The sequence below is a fragment of the Sus scrofa genome, chromosome 18 (genome assembly GCF_054392235.1).
Source record: "Sus scrofa isolate SSC_HxYL_T2T_F1_AM1 chromosome 18, Sscrofa_HxYL_maternal_Yorkshire_Landrace_v2.0, whole genome shotgun sequence".
NCBI classification, from domain to species: Eukaryota; Metazoa; Chordata; class Mammalia; order Artiodactyla; family Suidae; genus Sus; species Sus scrofa.
Genome location: NC_139400.1, coordinates 15,887,788 through 15,906,816, shown reverse-complemented (window position 1 = coordinate 15,906,816; position 19,029 = coordinate 15,887,788). Strand labels below are relative to the sequence as shown.

Here is a 19,029-nt window from a genome sequence, read left to right as displayed (position 1 = left end):
TCAGACTTTTTACTTAGTTCTTTATGGATTCTGGTCATTTCTTTTTCTTTTTGCCATTTCTTGGGCTGCTCCCGCGGCATATGGAGGTTCCCAGGCTAAGGGTTGAATCAGAGTGGTAGCCACTGGCCTACACCACAGCCACAGCCACGCAGGATCTGAGCCATGTCTGCAACCTACACCACAGCTCATGGCAACGTCAGATCCTTAACCCACTGAACAAGGCCAGGGATCAAACCCGCAACCTCATGGTTCCTAGTCGGATTCGTTAACCACTGAGCCACGACGGGAACTCCAGATTCTGGTCATTTCTAACATCATTTTGTCACTGGAACTTACAGTTTACTTTTTTCTTTTGTTGTCTTTTCTAGGGCTGTACCCACGGCATATGGAAGTTCCCAGGCCAGGGGTCTAATCGGAGCTGCATCTGCAGCCTACACCACAGCTCACGGCAGCCCTAGATCCTTAACCCACTAAGTGAGCCCAGGGATCGAACCCGTGTCCTCATGGATCCCGGTCGGTTTTGTTACTGCTGAGCCAAACGGGAACTCCCTGCTTAATATTTCTTTGATTTTTAACCAGCTTCAATAAAACATATCCGATCTTGGTTATTATAAGTCTTGTTTTTTTTTTTTTGCTATTTCTTGGGCCGCTCCCGCGGCATATGGAGGTTCCCAGGCTAGGGGTCGAATCGGAGCTGTAGCCACCAGCCTACACCAGAGCCACAGCAACGCGGGATCCGATCCGCGTCTGCAACCTACACCACAGCTCACGGCAATGCCGGATCGTTAACCCACTGAGCAAGGGCAGGGACCGAACCCGCAACCTCATGGTTCCTAGTCGGATTCGTTAACCACTGCGCCACGACGGGAACTCCTAAGTCTTGTTCTTTATGTCTTTTTCCTACCCACACTTCTTGCCCCCCCACCCCCATTTCTGTACCAAATCCTGTACTTGAGAGTCGTTCTGTCTCCTCTTTGTCTACAGGATGTTGGGGGTGTGTGGCATGCATCCTGACCATCAGGAAGCTCTAAAAAAGAACCGAGTGGTCCTGGCCAAACAGCTGCTGCTGAGCGAACTGTTAGAACACCTCCTGGAGAAGGACATTATCACCTTGGAAATGAGGGAGCACATTCAGGTACCTGAGAGCAAAAGAGAAAAGCCACGTGTACCTACATCAGTTGTAGGCATAGGACCGGAGCGTGAGAAAGTGTGAAGAAGATGAGCCTTACTGAGGAAGTGAAGTCACGCTTCTACCCTAGAGCACTGAAATGGACATACAACTCAGAAATCATGGGAAGGACGTCACACGTTCATATTTTTCCCATAAGAGGAACCTCTGAGATGGATGATGACATTATCAGGAAGTCTATCTGGAGAGATAGGATGCCTGCTAGAGGAGTTCCCATTGAGGCGCAGCAGAAACGAATCCAGCTAGTATTCATGAGGATGCGGGTTCGATCCCTGGCCTTGCTCAGTGGGTCAAGGATCCGGCGTTGCCGTGAGCTGTGGTGTAGGTCTAAGACATTAGCTCAGATCTGGCATTGCTGTGGCTGTGGCATAGGCTGGCAGCTGTAGCTCCAATTCGACCCCTAGCCTGGGAACCTCTACATGCTGCCGCTGTGGCCCTAAAAAAGGCAAAGAAATGTATATATATACTGCTAGGTAAGTCAGTGTGGTTTCATTTTTTATTTTTGTACCATAGGCCAAGGTGGGCAGTTTCAGCCAGAATGTGGAACTTCTGAACCTGCTGCCCAAGAGGGGCCCGCAGGCTTTTGACGCCTTCTGTGTGGCCTTGAGGGAAACCAAGCAGGATCACCTGGAGGAGCTGTTGCTTGAAACCCTGTCTGGTCTTCAGCATGCACACCCACCAGTATGGAGTCCTAGACACGTGGTGAGACATGGGCTGTGTTGGGAAGGGTTGTTGGGGCAGCAGGTGGGGGGCAGGGGGCACTTTTGAGCCAGGGTTGGTGGGCGGGGTTAGGTTTCTGTTTGACGGGGGCTGGACCAGCTCCCTGAGGCCCGGCGTGGTGGTCCTAATTTCTTACAGCTGAGCTGCGACTACAACTTGAGTCTCCCTTTCCCGGTGCGTGAGTCCTGTCCCCCCCACAAGCAGCCCCGCCTCTCTGCAGGTGAGAATCAATGGCACCGAATTGATCCCCCGGGTTGACTTTGTGTTTTTGGCTGGTATCTGACTTTGCCCCAGGGGAGTACCTATTTTCGAGCATGTTGGGAACAGTTCCCTCAGCGAATTTGTCGGGGACCAGCGGGAGGTTTAGATGGGGTATTGATTGGGCCTATTTTCCTACCGTCACGGATGATTTTTTAATGATAATTGGCAACGTGCACAGGTAGGAAACTCTTGCACGTTGTTAGCCTGTCTCCTCTAGAGAGCTGAGTTATCTCACAGCGAGGCAAGACGACGCCTGAGCGTCTTGCCTGCTGATCGAATAGTCTAGTGATTAGAAAAAGGCTTTTGGCAGATGCCCCATGCAGTCACTCAGTGGGGTGAGCACCAACTGCTACTCGCAAGCGAGGTATGGAGCATCCAGAGATGAGCACGAGTAAGCAGGGCCTTTGCCCTCGTAGATCATACAGCCTCGGAGTGAGCAAGGCCAGCGATTATTACAAGTGAAGTCCTCGGCTCGGTGCATAGATTGCGTGTGAGTGTTTCGGCTCTCTTTGCTGCAGATGTGGGGGAACGCTCCCTAGACGACGGAGACGGTCCTCCCTGCCTCCAGGTGAAGCCCTGCACTCCTGAGTTCTATCAGACACACTACCAGCTGGTGAGTCTTGGGACGTGGCAGGAGGAAGAGAGCTGGGACGTGAGCTACCTTTCTGGGCGTCTGAACTTAGTTTGTGTGGCCGTTTGCTTCCCGCGGTATGAGTCAGAACACCATTGCTGCTTGAATGTCTTCGGTGGGCATTTATTGTTTTGACCTGGTGGGGTTGAGTCGGAGAATGCTGTGTCCTCGTTTTTCCTGAAGTGTCCCGTGTGTTGGGGAGGTGGCGTTTCTGGGCTCAGGAAGCTCGCGGTCTAATCGGCCTTCCCTCCCCAGGCCTATAGGTTGCAGTCTCGGCCCCGCGGGCTGGCGCTGGTGCTGAGCAATGTGCACTTCACTGGCGAGAAGGACCTGGAATTCCGCTCTGGAGGCGATGTGGACCACAGCACTCTAGTGGCCCTCTTCAAGCTCTTGGGCTACCAAGTTCATGTCCTGCTTGACCAGACTGCGCAGGTACCTGAGGCAGGACATGTGGACGTGTGCTCATTAGAGAGCTGGGCGGCTCTTGGGGGCCAGAGACATCGGCACTCCCCTGCCTGCTGGGCTTGGCCTTGCTGGCCTTGTTTTCTCTTCTTGCCTTGCACTTGGTATGGCCTGCCTCTCACCTTGCCATCTAGTATGAAGTTAAAAAAGGGAAGGAAGAATTAGGTGCAGCCAGTGGCTTCGGTGTTGCCCTCGCAGGGTGGCTGTGCTCCCTGAGTCAGGATGGTCCAGGGTCAGGTGCTCACCTCTGCCAGCTCAGCAACTTGATTCCCAGTCGCTCAGAGCTGGGGACACTGACATGCACCTGACCAACTCAGAAAAGGTATTCAGGAGTTCCAGCTGTGGCTCAGTGGTAATGAACCCGACTAGGATCCATGAAGATGCAGGTTTGATCCCTGGCCCTACTCGGTGGGTGAAGGATCCGGCGTGGCCGTGAGGTGTGGTGTAGGTCACAGATGAAGTTCGGATGTGACGTGGCTGTGGCTGCGGCGTACGTGGCAGCTCCAGCCCTGATTCACCCCCTAGCCTGGGAACCTCCATAGGCCATGGGTGCGGCCGTAAAAACAAAAAAGACAAGAGAAAAGGTCTTCATACGCCAGGACTGCACAGAACATTTACTTCTGGTAATTGCTACTTAGAAGTCTAGTTCTTGTTCTCAGGGTGACTTTGGCAGATCAGATCCTTGCAAATGAAAGTTTGCTGGAATGGTCTTTACCGTTTTATGGTGGGAGTTTCACTTGTCACTGGTGTAGCCACAAGACAGATCTTAGGGTAGGTGACTACAGGTCATAGGCATTTTCATCATGGGTTAGTTCCTGTTAACCTCAGTTACCAGCTGTACCACTGACTTTGTTACCTTTAGGTATTTGTTTTGAAATCCAAAAATAGTCCATTGGTAAGATTCACACTAATTCTGTATTTTTTTTGTCTGCATCCTGGCATACGGAGGTTCCGAGGCTAGGGGTCCATTTGGAGCTGTAGCTGCTGGCCTACGCCAGAGCCACAGCAACTTGGGATCCGAGCTGCCTCTTCGACCTACACCACAGCTCACGGCAACGTCGGATCCTTAACCCACTGAGCGAGGCCAGGGATCGAACCCGCGTCCTCATGGATGCTAGTGGGGTTCATTAACCACTGAGCCACAACAGGAACTCCTCTAATTCTTTATTTTGATTCCAGAACAATAGTACTTTCTCCTGGGCTTGCCGTCGGGAATGTCCGTGGTGAAATGAAGGTGTCTGTGAAATGCTCTTTGATCTGTTGAAGTGTGTGTGTGTGTGGGGGGGGGGTCTCTCTTTGTCTTCTGCATTGTTATTTCTCAGCTGTCTTTTGTGAGAGTAAATATGTATTTGCTAAACTTTTGTGAAGGCCGATTTCACTGGTAGGTACCTGAATGCTGCCTTTACCGTGCTGTTGCCAGCCTCCCAGTCATAGTCCACGGAAAGGGCTACACCCACCATGGCTGGAACAGCCTTTTTCGTTGTCAAGTATTCACATAGGCTATGTGCTTTCCTGAGAGTTGTGCTGGGCATGAGGGAGTAAGGTGGAACGGCTGCAGTGCCCGAAGAGGGAGTCCTGTTAGAAGGTCACTGAACAAAATGATTGCTATTTACAGTTCTTTAGAAGTTTTGGTCTAGTCATTCTTTTCAGTAAGAATGTTATGTAGTGGTTTCCCAGATTTTGTGCGGTTGATAGGGGAATTTATGTGCTTGATAGTTAAAGATACTTCCTTAGTCACCCAGTCAGCTACGTGCTGCTCATTTTCAGAGACATTCAGTAGATTTGAAGGGCCTCTGAGCCTACTTGATAAATCTCATTCCCACTTACCCTAAACCTGATGCAGCTCCAAGGACCTGTTAGGTTCTCATTCTCTGGTTACGCTGTTCCTGTAACTTGAACTGCAGTAGAGTTCAGTTCTGAGCACCCTCTAACAGAGGGAGAACTGTGTTAGCCAGCAGAGATTTTTTCTAAATGTGGACCGTGAGTTTGGGGGACCTCAGGTAGTTGAGGGAGTCTTGGCATCAGCAAAAAAAAAAGAAGCACATCCCCTCATGTTCCTGAGGACCACGTGAGATGAGGGACAGCGTCTTCCACAGTCGGTAAGGGAAGGAAGCAACCACTTGGGTAGATACGGTCAGAAGGATAAGTGGGGAATGTGAGGCCGAAGCCGCCCTCGGTGGGTCCAGCATAAGGGGAACAGCATGTAGATTAGAAACGCGTGTGGTGTTGGGGCTCTTGGGGGTAAACCGATGTCTGGGGCAAAGGAGTGCCAAAAATGAGATGGACGTTAACGGGGACAGAGTCCCCGGCCCTTGAATGTCTTCCCAGGGGACTTGGACCTCCTTGTTTTGGCATGAGGGCTTCATAAGTAGTTTTGGAACAGAAAGGTGATGCATTCACAGTGATGATTCAGGAAGACTTGTGTGACAGTATTGTCAAGAACCGAGTAGAGACCAGTGGCAGGGCATCCAGTTTGGAGTTAATTTTATCATGCCAGTGTGACATGGCACGGGGGCCTGGATTGGCCAGTGGACAAAAAGGAAACGAGTGTGGTATATGCAGAGAAAACCATCATTCGGAAAGATGTATGCACCCCACCATTCAGAGTGGCACTATTTATAAGAGCCAAGACTTGGAAGGGGGTAAGTGTCCACCAGTAGATGAATGGACAGAGATCTGAATATACGCGGAGAACTGTTCAGCCATAAAAGAGTGAAATGATGCCTTTAGCAGTAACATAGAGGTCATACTAAGTGAAGTCAGACAGAGAAAGACAAACATCTTATGATATCATTTATATGTGGAATCTTAAAAAAAAGCTACGAATGAGCTTAATTAAAAAACCCTAGAAATAGAAGTTCTTTTATGCAGGTGGGTTAAGGATCCAGCATTGTCATTACAACAGCTGGGATCCCTGTTGTGGTACGGGTTCAGTCCTTGGCCCAGGAATTTCCACAAGCTACTGGCACAGCCAAAAAAAAAAAGACAAGTAGATTCACAGACATAGAAAACAAACTTGTACTTAACAAAGGAGCAGTGAAGGAGGGCGGGGGGTGGGGTTTGGGATTAACAGACACATCCTACTAGATATAAAATAGATAAGCAGCGAGGACTTACTGTATAGCACAGGGAACTCTATTCAATATCTTGTAATAACCTTTAATGGAAAATAATGTGAAAAGTGTGTATGTGTATACATAAACTAACATAAAAGAATATGTGCTTATTCATGTGTTAAAAACAATCACTGCTGTACACCTGTGCTTAGCACGGTGAACCAACTACGCTTCAATAAAAATAAACAGTTACTGAAAATAGTACTAAAAAAGAAGATAGGTGGAAAATAGTATAATGGCAGGATTGTACTGTAAGTGATTGAATGGCTGCCTAGGGAAGAAGCTGGGAAAAGCTAGGAAGTGAGGGCCTCAGAGGAAGTCAGAACCCAAGATGTAAATTCGGGTATTACTTGTGTAGGAAAAAGACTTTAATGAGTGAGGATGATCTTTGAGAAAGAATGAAAGGCTTCGGATCAGCCCTCCATGTGTCCCGGTCCTTAGAAGACGTGGCAGAATCAGTCTGTGACAGTGGCCAAACTCCCAGATGCAGGGAAAACCAGGCAGTTACAGTAGTACACTGGGCATCTGTCCCCGCTTGGTACACTGGGCACCTGCACAGAACACTCTCCTGCTGAGAGACCATCTCAAGAGGCTCAAGTCTTCTATGTAATCATGTGGCGAGCAAAGAGACAGAACCAAGAACATGGAGAATCTCTGGAAAGTGCAGCTGCCTGTAAAATTTCAGGTGTAATTTCAGGGGGTTCGCAGGTTACTCTCTTCTCCTGTTTTCCCTTAACACTTACAAGCGTTAAGAGGCCTGCTGGTGATAGAAGTCCTATAATTTTATCAAAAATAGATCTCAAATCCTATTCTAAGCTGCACTACTTGGAAAATTCCTCCAGTGACTAACCCCCATTTATTGAATGGTTTAGGCTTATTAAATTCAAAGTCTGTGTGTTCTTAATTTGGGCTTTGTTGTCTTCTGTTTACTGACTTAATAATCTGACCTAAATTCAAAATGCTCATGAGTAGGTGCCAAGCTTATATTTTTATTCCTTTTCTTGGAGCAAAATTAGCTTCAATTATTACGTGTTAAATTCTATTATCGTCAATTCCAGGGGATCAGTCATACTTGTATATTCTCTTGAGATTATATATTCTTTTTTTTTTTTTTTTGCCTTTTCTTGGGCCGCAAGGTTCTCAGGCTAGGGGTCGAATTAGAGCTGTAGCCACCAGCCTACACCAGAGCCACAGCAACTCGGGATCTGAGCCACGTCTGTGACCTACACCACAGCTCACAGCAACGCGGGATCCTTAACCCACTAAGAAAGGCCAGGGATCAAACCCGAAACCTCATGGTTCCTATCCTAGTCGGATTCGTTAACCACTGCGCCACGATGGGAACTCCGAGATTATATATTCTTAAAGTGAATCTATTTTGGGTATCTTTTGTTACCTTAAGTTCTCCAGTATTATGTTTGGTTTCAGTTTGCCCAGAAAATATACATACATACTCTTTGAACACGACCGATTTCTCCATTCCCAGTGAAGTTGCAGACTTTCCAGTCTGTTTTATTAAGTCTCAATTATCTGCAAACAGAAGTCTTCCAAGCAAATAGATAAATAGTTCTCCAACTTCAGCACATCGGAATCACCTAGTGGGCTTGTGAAAACACAGTTTGCTGAGGCCCAAGACTTTGCCATTTTTGCAAGGTCCCAGGTGATGCTGATGGACCACAGCTGGGGAAGCAGTGCAGTGTGTGCCATACAGATGTGCGATGTATTGGAGGCTGTGTGTGGTAACGGTACAGTCTATGCCTGCTCCAACTGTTGTGCCTAGATAGCATATTCTTCGTTATATTTTATGCAAATTCCTGATAAAACGAACTTGTTTTCTCTCTGTTCATCTCGGATAGAGAGGATTGAGATATCCTGAGGTGCAGAGGGAGACACAGGTTTAACAGTTGGTATCATACTGTTAAACCGTTAGCTATGGTATAACTCGCTATAGGATGGACCACATGCTTAAGGCAGAGTGTTATTTGTCTGTGGCAGTCTTGGAAGTTCCCGTTATGGCTCAGCGGTAATGAACCCGACTAGTATCCATGAGGACTTGCGTTTGATCCCTGGCCTTGCTTAGTGGGTTAAGAATCCCGTGTTGCTGTGAGCTGTGGTATAGGTTGCAGAGGCGGCTTGGATCTGGCCTGGCTATGGCTGTGGTGTAGGCCAGCCGCTGCAGCTCCGATTTGACCCATAGCCTGGGAACTTCTGTGTGTCATGAGTGCATTCCTAAAAGGACTATATATACGCACATGTATGCATGTGTGTATTTATATATAGGGCAGTCTAGAGCAAGATTAAAAAGATTCTTTAAGTTGGACTTCAAGGTTTCTTTGAAAAAATAGCATCGATGCCCTTCATTAGACAGGCACATTATAATGGCAGGTCTCTGCACCCTGTGCCGGATGGACACAGTGCTTTCTATGCAATATCTCATTTAATCTTCACAAACTTGGAGATCTGCTGGGTTTTTTTGTTGTTTTTTTTTTTTTTTTTTTTTTTTTTTTTTTTTTTTGTCTTTTTTGTTGTTGTTGTTGCTACTTCTTCGGCCGCTCCCGCGGCATATGGAGGTTCCCAGGCTAGGGGTTGAATCGGAGCTGTAGCGACCGGCCTACGCCAGAGCCACAGCAACGCAGGATCCGAGCCGCGTCTGCAACCTACACCACAGCTCACGGCAACGCCGGATCGCTAACCCACTGAGCAAGGGCAGGGACCGAACCCGCAACCTCATGGTTCCTAGTCGGATTCGTTAACCACTGCGCCACGTCGGGAACTCCCTGGGTTTTTTTTTTAAATCAGATTTATTTTTTATTAGGGTATGGTTGATTTACCAGTGTTGAGGCAATTTCTACTATACAGCATGGTGACCCAGTCATACACATACATATATATATATTCTTTTTCTTATATTATCTTCCATGATGCTCTCTCCCAAGAGACTGGATATAGTCCTTGTGCTGTATACGGGAGGACCTCATAGCTTATCCATTCTAAATGTAATGGTTTGCATCTACCAACCCCAAACCCCAGTCCATCCCACTCTCCCGCCACCTCCAGGCACCTTGGCAGCCACAAATCTGTTCTCTATGTCCTTGGGTCTGTTTTGTAGTCTGTTCATTAGATTTATGCTTCATTGTCTTCCTACAAAACGGGTATTGGAGCCTTGAGGGGCCAAATGATGTGTTTCAGTTTACGAGCCCATGGATCCCCTGGTGACACTGTAGAGAATCGTCCATAGAGTCTGCTCTTCCATGGACAAAGTGGTTTTACAGGCATGGTCCCTGTTGCTAGGAACTTAAATTCTCGGGCCGAAAACAGCATAGAAGCACTGCCGCTCTCTGCTCATGAACCTGTCAGCCCTTGTCACAGAGCAGTTCTTGCAGCTGTTTCCTCGTAGCTGTGTTACCTACTGCATGCACAGTTCGCCTGATGGTCCTCTTTGTCCCATTGACACGCAGGGCCCATACTTTTTTGCCTTTTCTAGGGCCACACCTGCAGCATGTGGAGGTCCCCAGGCCAGGGGTCGAATCGGAGCTGTAGCCACCAGCCTACACCAGAGCCACAGCAAGGCTGGATCCAAGCCGCGTCTGCAACCTACACTACAGCTCATGGCAACACCAGATCCTTAACCCACTGAGCAAGGCCAGGGATCGAACCCACAACCTCATGGTTCCTAGTCGGATTCGTTAACCACTGAGCCACGATGGGAACTCCAAGGGCACATGCTTTGAAGAAGGCGCTGGTTGAGTGGAGAGTGGCCGTCAACTAGCGCATGCATCATTAGCTTCGTCAGTAATTTCTTTTAATGCAGGAGCTCTTAACATATCTCAGTGAATCTGTGAATTATAAAATACCTTCAGAGTTTGGTCTGAAGTCATGCAGTTTTCTGGGGCGTCCACAGCTTTCTTTGGCCAGAGGAATATAGAAGGCACAGTTTATCTTTTCACAGCTTGGGGTTTCAGGCTCCAAAGAAAAGCTTCTGTTGCTGCCGGCCGGAGTGAATAGCACTAAAAGGTGTCTTTTTCTAGGAGATGCAAGAGAAACTCCAGGATTTTGCCCAGTTACCCACTCACCGTGTCACCGACTCCTGCATAGTGGCGCTCCTCTCCCATGGCGTGGAGGGCGGCGTGTACGGCGTGGATGGCAAGCTGCTTCAGGTGTGTGCAGTCCTGTGGGCGGCAGCTGTCAAGCTGGGTGGCGGCGCCTCCCGCCTGCCCGTCCTGCCAGTGATGGCTGCTGTTGTGTGTGTAGGACTCGGGAGGCCCCGCTCACCAACCTCCCTTCTTCTTTACTTCTTTGCGGCAGCTGCAGGAGGTGTTTCAGCTCTTCGACAATGCCAACTGCCCAAGCCTGCAGAACAAACCGAAAATGTTCTTCATCCAGGCCTGCCGTGGAGGTGAGTGCCCTGGCTGACCAGCACCTGGGTGGTGGCTCCCGGGCAGCCTCCCACCAGCTCTCACTTTGCTGTTTGCTCCTCTCAGGTGCTATTGGATCCCTTGGGCACCTCCTTCTGTTCACTGCTGCCACCGCCTCTCTTGCTCTGTAAGTGTCTCCCGATGCATGGGGTGTGCTGGGACTTGGGCAGCCCGTGGCTCTCAGGTTGGTCAGCTCTCTGTGCACCGCCATGGCCTGGCCTCAGGATGCTCTCGGCATCTTGGCCTTCTTTGCTGAGAACGCTTCCTTTTTCCTGCATATTTACCCTGAGGTGGCTTTTTCGGGGCACTCGTTCCAGTTCAGGCTTTTCTGTCTCTGCTTCCTGGCTCTCTCACTTGCTGCTCTGGCTCTTCTTCTTTCTCCGCCTTCCTCGTTTCTACTCTCTCCTCTTACTTCTCACCTGCACTGCACCCCCGCTTCCTCTCTTCCCTGCCACTCACGGGTCAGGCAGGATGGCAGCGCAGAAGCCCCCCGTCAGCCTTCGGCTCGTGCTCTTCCGTGAGCTGCGTCCATCCCTCTTCTTTCCTGCACGTGGTCTCTTTTGCCCCTTGAAGGGCCAGGTCTCCATGTAGGCTCAGAGGACAGGCGGGCCTGGTCCTCATCTGGGAGGAAAACAGGAATAATCAAAAGCTCTAACTCTGGAGTCAGAATCTGCCTCCAGCACTTACTTCTTAGGTCATGTTAGAGACATTACTTGCTATGCCTCCACCTTAGTTTCCTCGGTATAAAATGTGGATAGGAGTTCCCGTTGTGGCGCAGTGGTTAACGAATCTGACTAGGAACCATGAGGTTGTGGGTTCGATCCCTGGCCTCGCTCAGTGGGTTAAGGATCCCGCGTTGCCGTGAGCTGTGGTGTAGGTCACAAACGCGGCCGGGATCCAGCCTTGCTGTGGCTCTGGCGTAGGCTGGTGGCTACAGCTCCGATTAGACCCTAGCCTGGGAACCTCCATATGCCGCAGGAGCAGCCCTAGAAAAGGCAAAAAGACAAAAAAAGAAAAAAAACAAAAAACGTAGATAATCATCTGACTGTCTTCGTAAGGCCAGGAGGTTGTGATAACTGAGGGAAATGGGACATACGAAGGGCTTCCATAGCGCAGTGTCTGGCTCACAGTAAACTCCTGGAAAATGCCAGCTCTAACTGTTATAACATGGTCCGTGCCTTTAAGGGGCTTACAGTTTGATTTAAAGGTCACTTTGCCTAAACATGGTAATAATTTTTGTGTGTGTGACATAGATGTGGAGTAGCAGGTGGAGCCTTTCAGGGGTAAAAGGGAGTGCAGTATGACAAGCACACCAAGATTAAAAGGGTATCTCCCCCACCCCCCCCAAAAAAGGATGCTGAGCCAGAAACGTACCCAGATCTCATTTAAACACTGAGTGTCTGTAGCAGGATGTAGTGAGATGGGGCTTACCACATGAAGTAGATCCTTGAGCTGGTCATAATCCTTTAGTCGCAGCTGAGATTTTGGACTTTGACAGATAATAGTACAGAGCTCTTGGGAGCGTAAGTAAGAAATAATGGGATGAAGTTTTTTTGTGTTTTTTCGGGGCGATTACCATGGCAGGGAGCAGTGCCATGGCAGGGAGAGTTAGGTGTAGGCAGGAACTTTTATTCACCAGCTGTATCCCCGGGTCCAGAGCACTGCTTGATAGTCGCACTTAATAAATATTGAATGAGTGGGTGGAAATCAATCTGCCTAAAAAGCATAGCAAGAATATAGAAAACAGATATTGGGGTATTGTGAAGAAAGAACCAATAACATTTGTGTATTAATGGAGCTGAGGCACAAAGGCAAAAGAGGACTCTCCTTTCTCTTGAGGGATGCCTTCCGCGGGGCCCGTTCCTTTAGGAAGTATCACTAGCAGAAGAAAACGGAATAAACGTGTTGGTGATCATTTTCTACATTGTTCAGAGATTATACACAGATACTAGATCTGGATATGGGAAAATGCTCTCTTCTGGGATAGTCTCAATTTTCTCTCTACAAAGCTTCAGGAGTTCCCTTTGTGGCTCAGCAGGTTAAGAACCTGACTAGTATCCGTGAGGACAGGGGTTTGATCCCTGTCCTTGCTCAGTGGGTTAAGTGTCCGGCGTTGCCGCAAACGGCAGCATAGATCATGGCTGTGGTGTAGGCCGGCTGCAGCAGCTCCGATTCATCCCCTGGCCTGGGAACTTCCATAGGCCACAGGTGTGGCACTAAAAGACCCAAAAGAAAGTTAAATCCTTTAAAGGATGACTGGTAGCCAGCTCTTCCTTTGAAAGTTTGAGCTCACCTGTCTTCTGCTGTATTCAGTTAATACAGTTGAGGCCTGCCAAAAGGACTGCCCCACCCCAGCTGACTGGCTCACAGCCTGGAGTGGGAGCTCCATGAGGGCTGGGGCTTCTTCCCTGTACTGCTAGGGCTTAAAACAAAAGCACCGCCTGGCACCTGGCAGTTGCTCAATACATTTTTATTGGCTCAGTGAATCTTGGTCTTTTTCCTGCTCAGCTCTTCAGGCTTCATGTCCCTCTTAGGCTCTCTTGAACATCACACGGAGCAGGAGTTGGTGTAAAAAGTATACACAGCCTTCTGCCTTTGGCATGACAAGCCGTGTGTCCTCCCTGTCTCTCTTTCCTACCAGCAGCACCCCAACCACCCCCAAAATAAAAACAATAGCATCAGAAAAAGAATACATCTTAGGGTGGATAAGGCCCGTATCAAGGTTTGGTTGGGTATTTGCTAGGGTATGTTGAGAATCTATTGAATAATCATGTTCTCTTTCCATTGTGTAGAAGAAAACAGTCAAAATATCCCAATTTTAAATTTCTACTCTTTTAAATGTCTCTTAAACCTTGCACACCTGCCGCTTATGAAACTAATAAACCAGTGATAAGTGATTTAAAAATGCCAAAACCAGGAGATTCCTGGTGGCTCAGCCGGTTATGGATCAGGCATTGTCACTGCTGGAACTTTTTCACATTGTCACCCAGGAACTTCCCTATGACATAGGAGCAGCCAAAAAAGAGAGAAAGAAAGGGAAAACTATGAAATTCCCCGATGGCTTAGTGAGTTAAAGATCTGGCATTGTCACTGCTGTGGCTCAGGCTTGATCCCTGGCCACAGGTGCAGCCAAAAAAAAATAAAAATGCCAAGACCACCCTCTAAACAGCTGTCATGCCTAAGTTTTATAAATTTGTTCATTCATACATAGATTTGAGGTTGCAGTTTTTATATAGCATACATGTAATCATATTGTTGGTTTATTAACTTGTTTTTCTTTTTTTATAACAAAACGAAATGTATCGATGTTTTATTGTAATTGCAGTAAGAAGCACTTTGACTTCCAGGTATATTGATAATTGAACAAGTGAATCATGGACACAGGTGGCTTTTAATTCCGTTTGCCAGGAGCATTTAATTGAGCACTTTCCCTGTCTTACACAGAGTGGACAAAGCTCAGACCACGTATTTGTGCACACTCTTGAGCACAGTGCCTGGCCTGTCGTGGGCGCCCTCTACCTGGTGGATGCGAGCTGGCAGAGGAACGGGAGTAATGGTTTTGTTTTGTTTTAATTCATCAGCCATAGGTTGGAGGCAACAGCTGGAAATGGCTCTTCCCAGTCACGATCGTAGGGAACTTGGCCTTGCCCCTGGTGGGCCCAAGAGAGATGGGAGGAAATGACACCTTTGTCCACTCTGTCTGTCTTTCTACAGATGAAACAGATCGCGGGGTCGACCAGCAAGATGGAAAGAACCATGCCCGGTCCCCCGAGTGTGAGGAGAGCGACGCTGGCAAAGAGGAGCTGCTGAAGATGCGGCTGCCCACTCGCTCAGACATGATCTGCGGCTACGCCTGCCTCAGAGGTATTGTGAGGTCCGAAAGAGCCACCCGCTCTGTCCCCAGGCCTCCGAGTGGGGGTGGTACAGGTGCCATGGAGGTCGAGTTGGGGCCGTCCAGCGTGAGGGTGTCCTGTGGCTCTCATCGCGCCCCCTGCTGTCCTGCGTGCAGGGACCGCTGCCATGCGCAACACCAAGCGGGGCTCCTGGTACATCGAGGCCCTCACCCAGGTGTTCTCCGAGCGGGCCTGCGACATGCACGTGGCTGACATGCTGGTGAGGGTAAGTGTTCCGCCTCCCTCGTCCCCTGCACTGGTTTTTTTGGGGGGAGCTTTGGTTTGGTTTGGTTTGTTTTTTTTTTTTTTTGCTTTTTAGGGCCACACCCGCAGCATATGGAAGTTCCCAGGCTAGGGATCAGATTGGAGCCACAGCAATGCCAGATCCAAGCCTCGTCTGCGACCTACACCACAGCTCACGCCGACACCAGACCCTTCACCCACGGAGCAAGGCCAGGACTGGAACCCGCATCCTCATGGATACTAGTTGGGCTCGTTTCCACTGCGCCACAACGGGAACTCCTTGCGCTGCTGTTCGTGGTCCTCTTCTGCCAGTCTCACCGACTCTCAGCCCTTGGCCTCTGGTTTCGGCCTGTCCAGGTGAACGCGCTCATCAAGGAGCGTGAAGGCTACGCGCCCGGCACCGAGTTCCACCGCTGCAAGGAGATGTCCGAGTACTGCAGCACCCTGTGCCGCCGCCTCTATCTCTTCCCGGGACAGCCTCCCGCGTGATGCCACGTGGAGGCCGCTGGGCCGTGGGAGGCGTGAGACAGCCTCGTCTCTGCAGGATGCACGGTTTCTGTTCCTCGCCCTCAGGGACTGGGAGTCTCCCAGGCTCGCCGCCTTTGAGAAGGGCCTGCAGGCCAGCCCTTCCTGAGCGACGCACTCTCCCTGCAGAGCCAGCTCTGGCTGGACTCTTTGCCAGGAGTGTTTGGTTGCCGCCGAGAAGCCTGGCAAAGGAGCTTTAAGAAATGGTGTTTATGGGGAGAGGGCGTGTGGGTGTCCGCAGTGTTTGTGTGCAGTTTCTGCCCCGAGGGCTTTTGTAGGAAGCGGTTTGATCATTGCTCTTATTACATGAGCTGCAGTGGCTCAGAGTCCTCTCCCGTCTTTGTTTTCGTATCCCAGCCCTGTTTGCCCCAGAGCGGGAGTTTGGAAGGTGTCCTGATTTAATGTAGACATTGTTCATTTGCCTTCAAGAGGCCAAGCGGGACTGGGCACACACGGCTGCTGTGTGTGTGGCCCTCACCCTCATTTCCAGAAGGTCACCCGTGTGGAAGGACACTCTTCTCACCTCCACCCTCGGCTCCTCTGGGCTCATGGACCCCAGCCTTTCCGCAGAGGTCAGGGTCTGGGTCCTCGTCTCTGTTACTGGTCCGTCTTTGCCCACGGACGTTTCAAAGATCTTCGCATTGGTTCTTTCTCTGAGCTTTGTTCCTGCAGCGAGCCTTGCAGAGAGTCAGCAGGGGGCAGCTAAGAGCTCTGTGTGTGCTCATACTTGGGATCTGTCTCCTTATCTTTGTTTTTCTTCCTATGGAACATCCCTGTCTATAAAAGTATCTAGTTGTTATCTCCCTGCTTCCTGTTTCTCTACCTTTATGGCATCTCATCCCGTTTATTGCTGCCACCAAATCTGTCTAAAATACTGCTTCATTGGGTCATTTGGCTGCTCAAGGATGTGATGTACCTTGTTCCCTCTTTCTGCTTCAGTATTAAATCTCCTTGTGACTTTATGTGGCCTCTTTTCCCATTGCCATTGACTGCATTTCAAAGAGGCCGTTGCTGTACTGCTGTGTGCTCTCTCTTTACCCCTGGAAGCCATCTTTATCTGTGCTTGTATGAAACTTTGATGTTCTTTAAGGCCTTCTGTTTTTTGGTTTGTTTGTTTTGGGGGGGTTTTGGTGTGTTTTTGTTTTTGCCTTTTTAGGGCCACACCTGCAGCATATGGAAGTTTCCAGGCTAGGGGTCGAATGGGAGCTACAGCTGCCAGCCTACACTACAGCCACAGCAGTGCAGAATCTGAGCCATGTCTGCGGCCTACGCCACAGCTCACGGCAACACCGGATCCTTAACCCACTGAGTGAGGCCCGGAATCAAGTGTGCATTCTCCTGGATACTAGTCATATTCGTTTCTGCTGAGCCACGTCGAGAACGCCCTAAGGCCTTCTGTTTTGTTCTTGCCCACTTCAGTCTGATCTCTATGGGACAGGTTTGGGTTTGGGTTGTTAAATATAAATCTGATCTTGTTACTCCCCTTCTGGGAACCCTTTGGTTTCTTGTTGCACCTGGAATAAAATCCAAACTCCTTCCTTTGGCCTGCAGGGTCCCCACCTGCCCCTTGGGGCTCTAAGTGCTGATTTCCCAGCAAGCCACAGCCAACAGCATCCTCAGCTTCTCAGACGTTCGGAGCCCTTTCCTGCCCTAGACCGTCACACACTCTTGGAGGGTCTGCTGAGCTCCGTTCCTCAGGGCTCTTGGCTCAGGTGGCGTCTCAAATCTTTGAGTCTGAGCTTAAATGCCACCTTCTTGCGGAGGCCTTCCCAGGCCAGTCTCTCTCTAAATAATCTTCTCCAGGGCTTATTGCTGTGCTCTGTTTAATCTCCTCGTTGCACTTAACACAACTTAAAATCATACATTTGCCTGCTTCCCTTGCTCATTTCTGTTCCCCTTGCTGAGCTGTAAGCTCCATGAGGGCAGAAAGCTTGTCTCTTTTGTTCACTACTATGTACCCAGTGCCTGGCACAGGGTCTTCAGTTTATTGTAGGTCTTTAGTACCTGTTTGTGGAAGGCAGGAAGGAAGCAACCCTAGCTAGAATCCTACTTTTTGGCAAAATTTCCCTTTTGCCAGAATACACAGCGAAGTATATGTACTCTGTTTCCCCGCGTTTGGTTTTATCCACTGGTGTTATTAGCTCCGGAAGACAGAAGTCACGTGTGAGGCAGCTCCCCCCACTCTCCCGTGTGCCGGGCCCAGTGCTCGGCCTCTCGTAGTTCAGGCGCTCAGTGAAAACTTGTTCTGTGAGCCAGGCGGTGCGGGGACTCGCGGCCAAGCCCTGCCCTCGGCGCGGTGTCATACGGAAGTCTCGGGGTGATAGGACCTTTCCACCTCCCACTGCCAGGATTTTGTATCGCCATCTGGTGCCAAATAAATGCTCGTATTTATTCTCAGCGTGTGCCTGGTGTCTCTGTGTCTCGGATGATCGATGTTTCAAAGCCCGCTTCTTTCCTTAGCTTCCTGCAGCCTCCCTCTCCGCCTCACAGGCTGAACACGCCCCTTCTTGTTTCGCACATGGCCAGGTTCACGCCCGCAGTGAGCCCATCTCCGTTGTCAAGGCCACAGGCAGCTGCCCAGCGTCTGCTGCTAGCCCTGGGAGTTGTCATGGTCATGGACAAGCAGTGTTGGGTTTGAATTAGATTATGGGATGCAGGCTGAATTCGATTATGGGGTGGAGGCTGGAGAAACAGATTGAGCTAGAACAGGAGGAGGATCTGTGGGTCGTAGAATTCCTTCTCACGTGGTCCAATTTGGATATAAGGTTTTCTAGGGTGGGCATAGATAGAATTCTCGGGCAGTATGGAAGCGATCAAAGTAGCAGGCTGTGTGTAAGCTGGGGATTCTCGGGAAGCAGTGGGTCTAAAGCATACCCTAGAATTTGGGGATAGTAGATGCAAACTATTATGTTTCGAATGGATAAGCAATGAGGTCCTGCTGTACAGCACAGGGAACTATATCCAATCTCTTGGGATAGAACATGATGGAAAACTTTTTTTTTTTTTTGTCTATTTTAGGGCTGCACCCTTATCATATGGAGGTTCCCAGGCTAGGGGTCTGATCAGAGCTGTTGCTGCCAGCCTACACCAGAGCCACAGCCACGCCAGATCCAAGCCACGTCTGCGACCTACACCACAGCTCACGGCAACGTCGGATCCTTAACCCACTGAGCGAGGCCAGGGATTGAACCCGCCACCTCAAGGTTGCTAGATGGATTTGTTTCCTCTGCGCCACGACGGGAACGCTGTGATTCAAGATGATATAAGAAAGGGAATGTGTGTACGTGTCTGACTGGGTTGCTCTGCTGTGCAGTAGAAGTTGACACAACATTATAAACTATAGTTTAAAAAAATTTTAATTGAAAGAGTAAAAACTGGGAGTTCCCATTGTGGCTCAGCAGTAACGAACCCAGTTAGTATCCATGAAGATGTGGCTTCAATCCCTGGCCTCATTCAGTGGGTTAAAGGATCTGGCATTGCTGTGACCCATCGTGTAGGTCCCAGATGCAGCTCGAATCCTGCATTGCCGTGGCTGTGGCATAGGCCGGCAGCGACAGCTTGGATTCGACCCCTA

At 49.5% G+C, this 19,029-nt stretch overlaps 1 protein-coding gene across 12 annotated transcripts in view; it reads left to right on the top strand.

Moving 5' to 3' along the window:
• The window catches only part of CASP2 (caspase 2), a 29,006-nt gene that overhangs the window by 1,740 nt on the left and 8,237 nt on the right, over nucleotides 1-19,029 (top strand). For 2 of the 12 annotated variants that reach the window (XR_014833593.1, XM_085005232.1), the window contains exons 2-10: nucleotides 985-1,135; nucleotides 1,703-1,891; nucleotides 2,048-2,129; nucleotides 2,689-2,783; nucleotides 3,057-3,233; nucleotides 10,408-10,536; nucleotides 10,685-10,775; nucleotides 14,509-14,658; nucleotides 14,804-14,913. Coding sequence is in view for 6 of the 12 variants with exons in the window: in XM_085005232.1 (XP_084861358.1) it covers nucleotides 985-1,135; nucleotides 1,703-1,891; nucleotides 2,048-2,129; nucleotides 2,689-2,783; nucleotides 3,057-3,233; nucleotides 10,408-10,536; nucleotides 10,685-10,775; nucleotides 14,509-14,658; nucleotides 14,804-14,913 (1,174 nt within the window). In the remaining 6 variants the exon portion in view is untranslated. Of the gene's footprint in view, nucleotides 1-984; nucleotides 1,136-1,702; nucleotides 1,892-2,047; nucleotides 2,130-2,688; nucleotides 2,784-3,056; nucleotides 3,650-4,351; nucleotides 5,974-10,407; nucleotides 10,537-10,684; nucleotides 10,776-10,860; nucleotides 11,646-14,508; nucleotides 14,659-14,803; nucleotides 14,914-15,102; nucleotides 17,853-19,029 lie in introns of those variants that run through there. The other 10 variants (XR_002340222.2, XR_014833595.1, XR_014833594.1 and 7 more) reach the window with 10 other exon arrangements.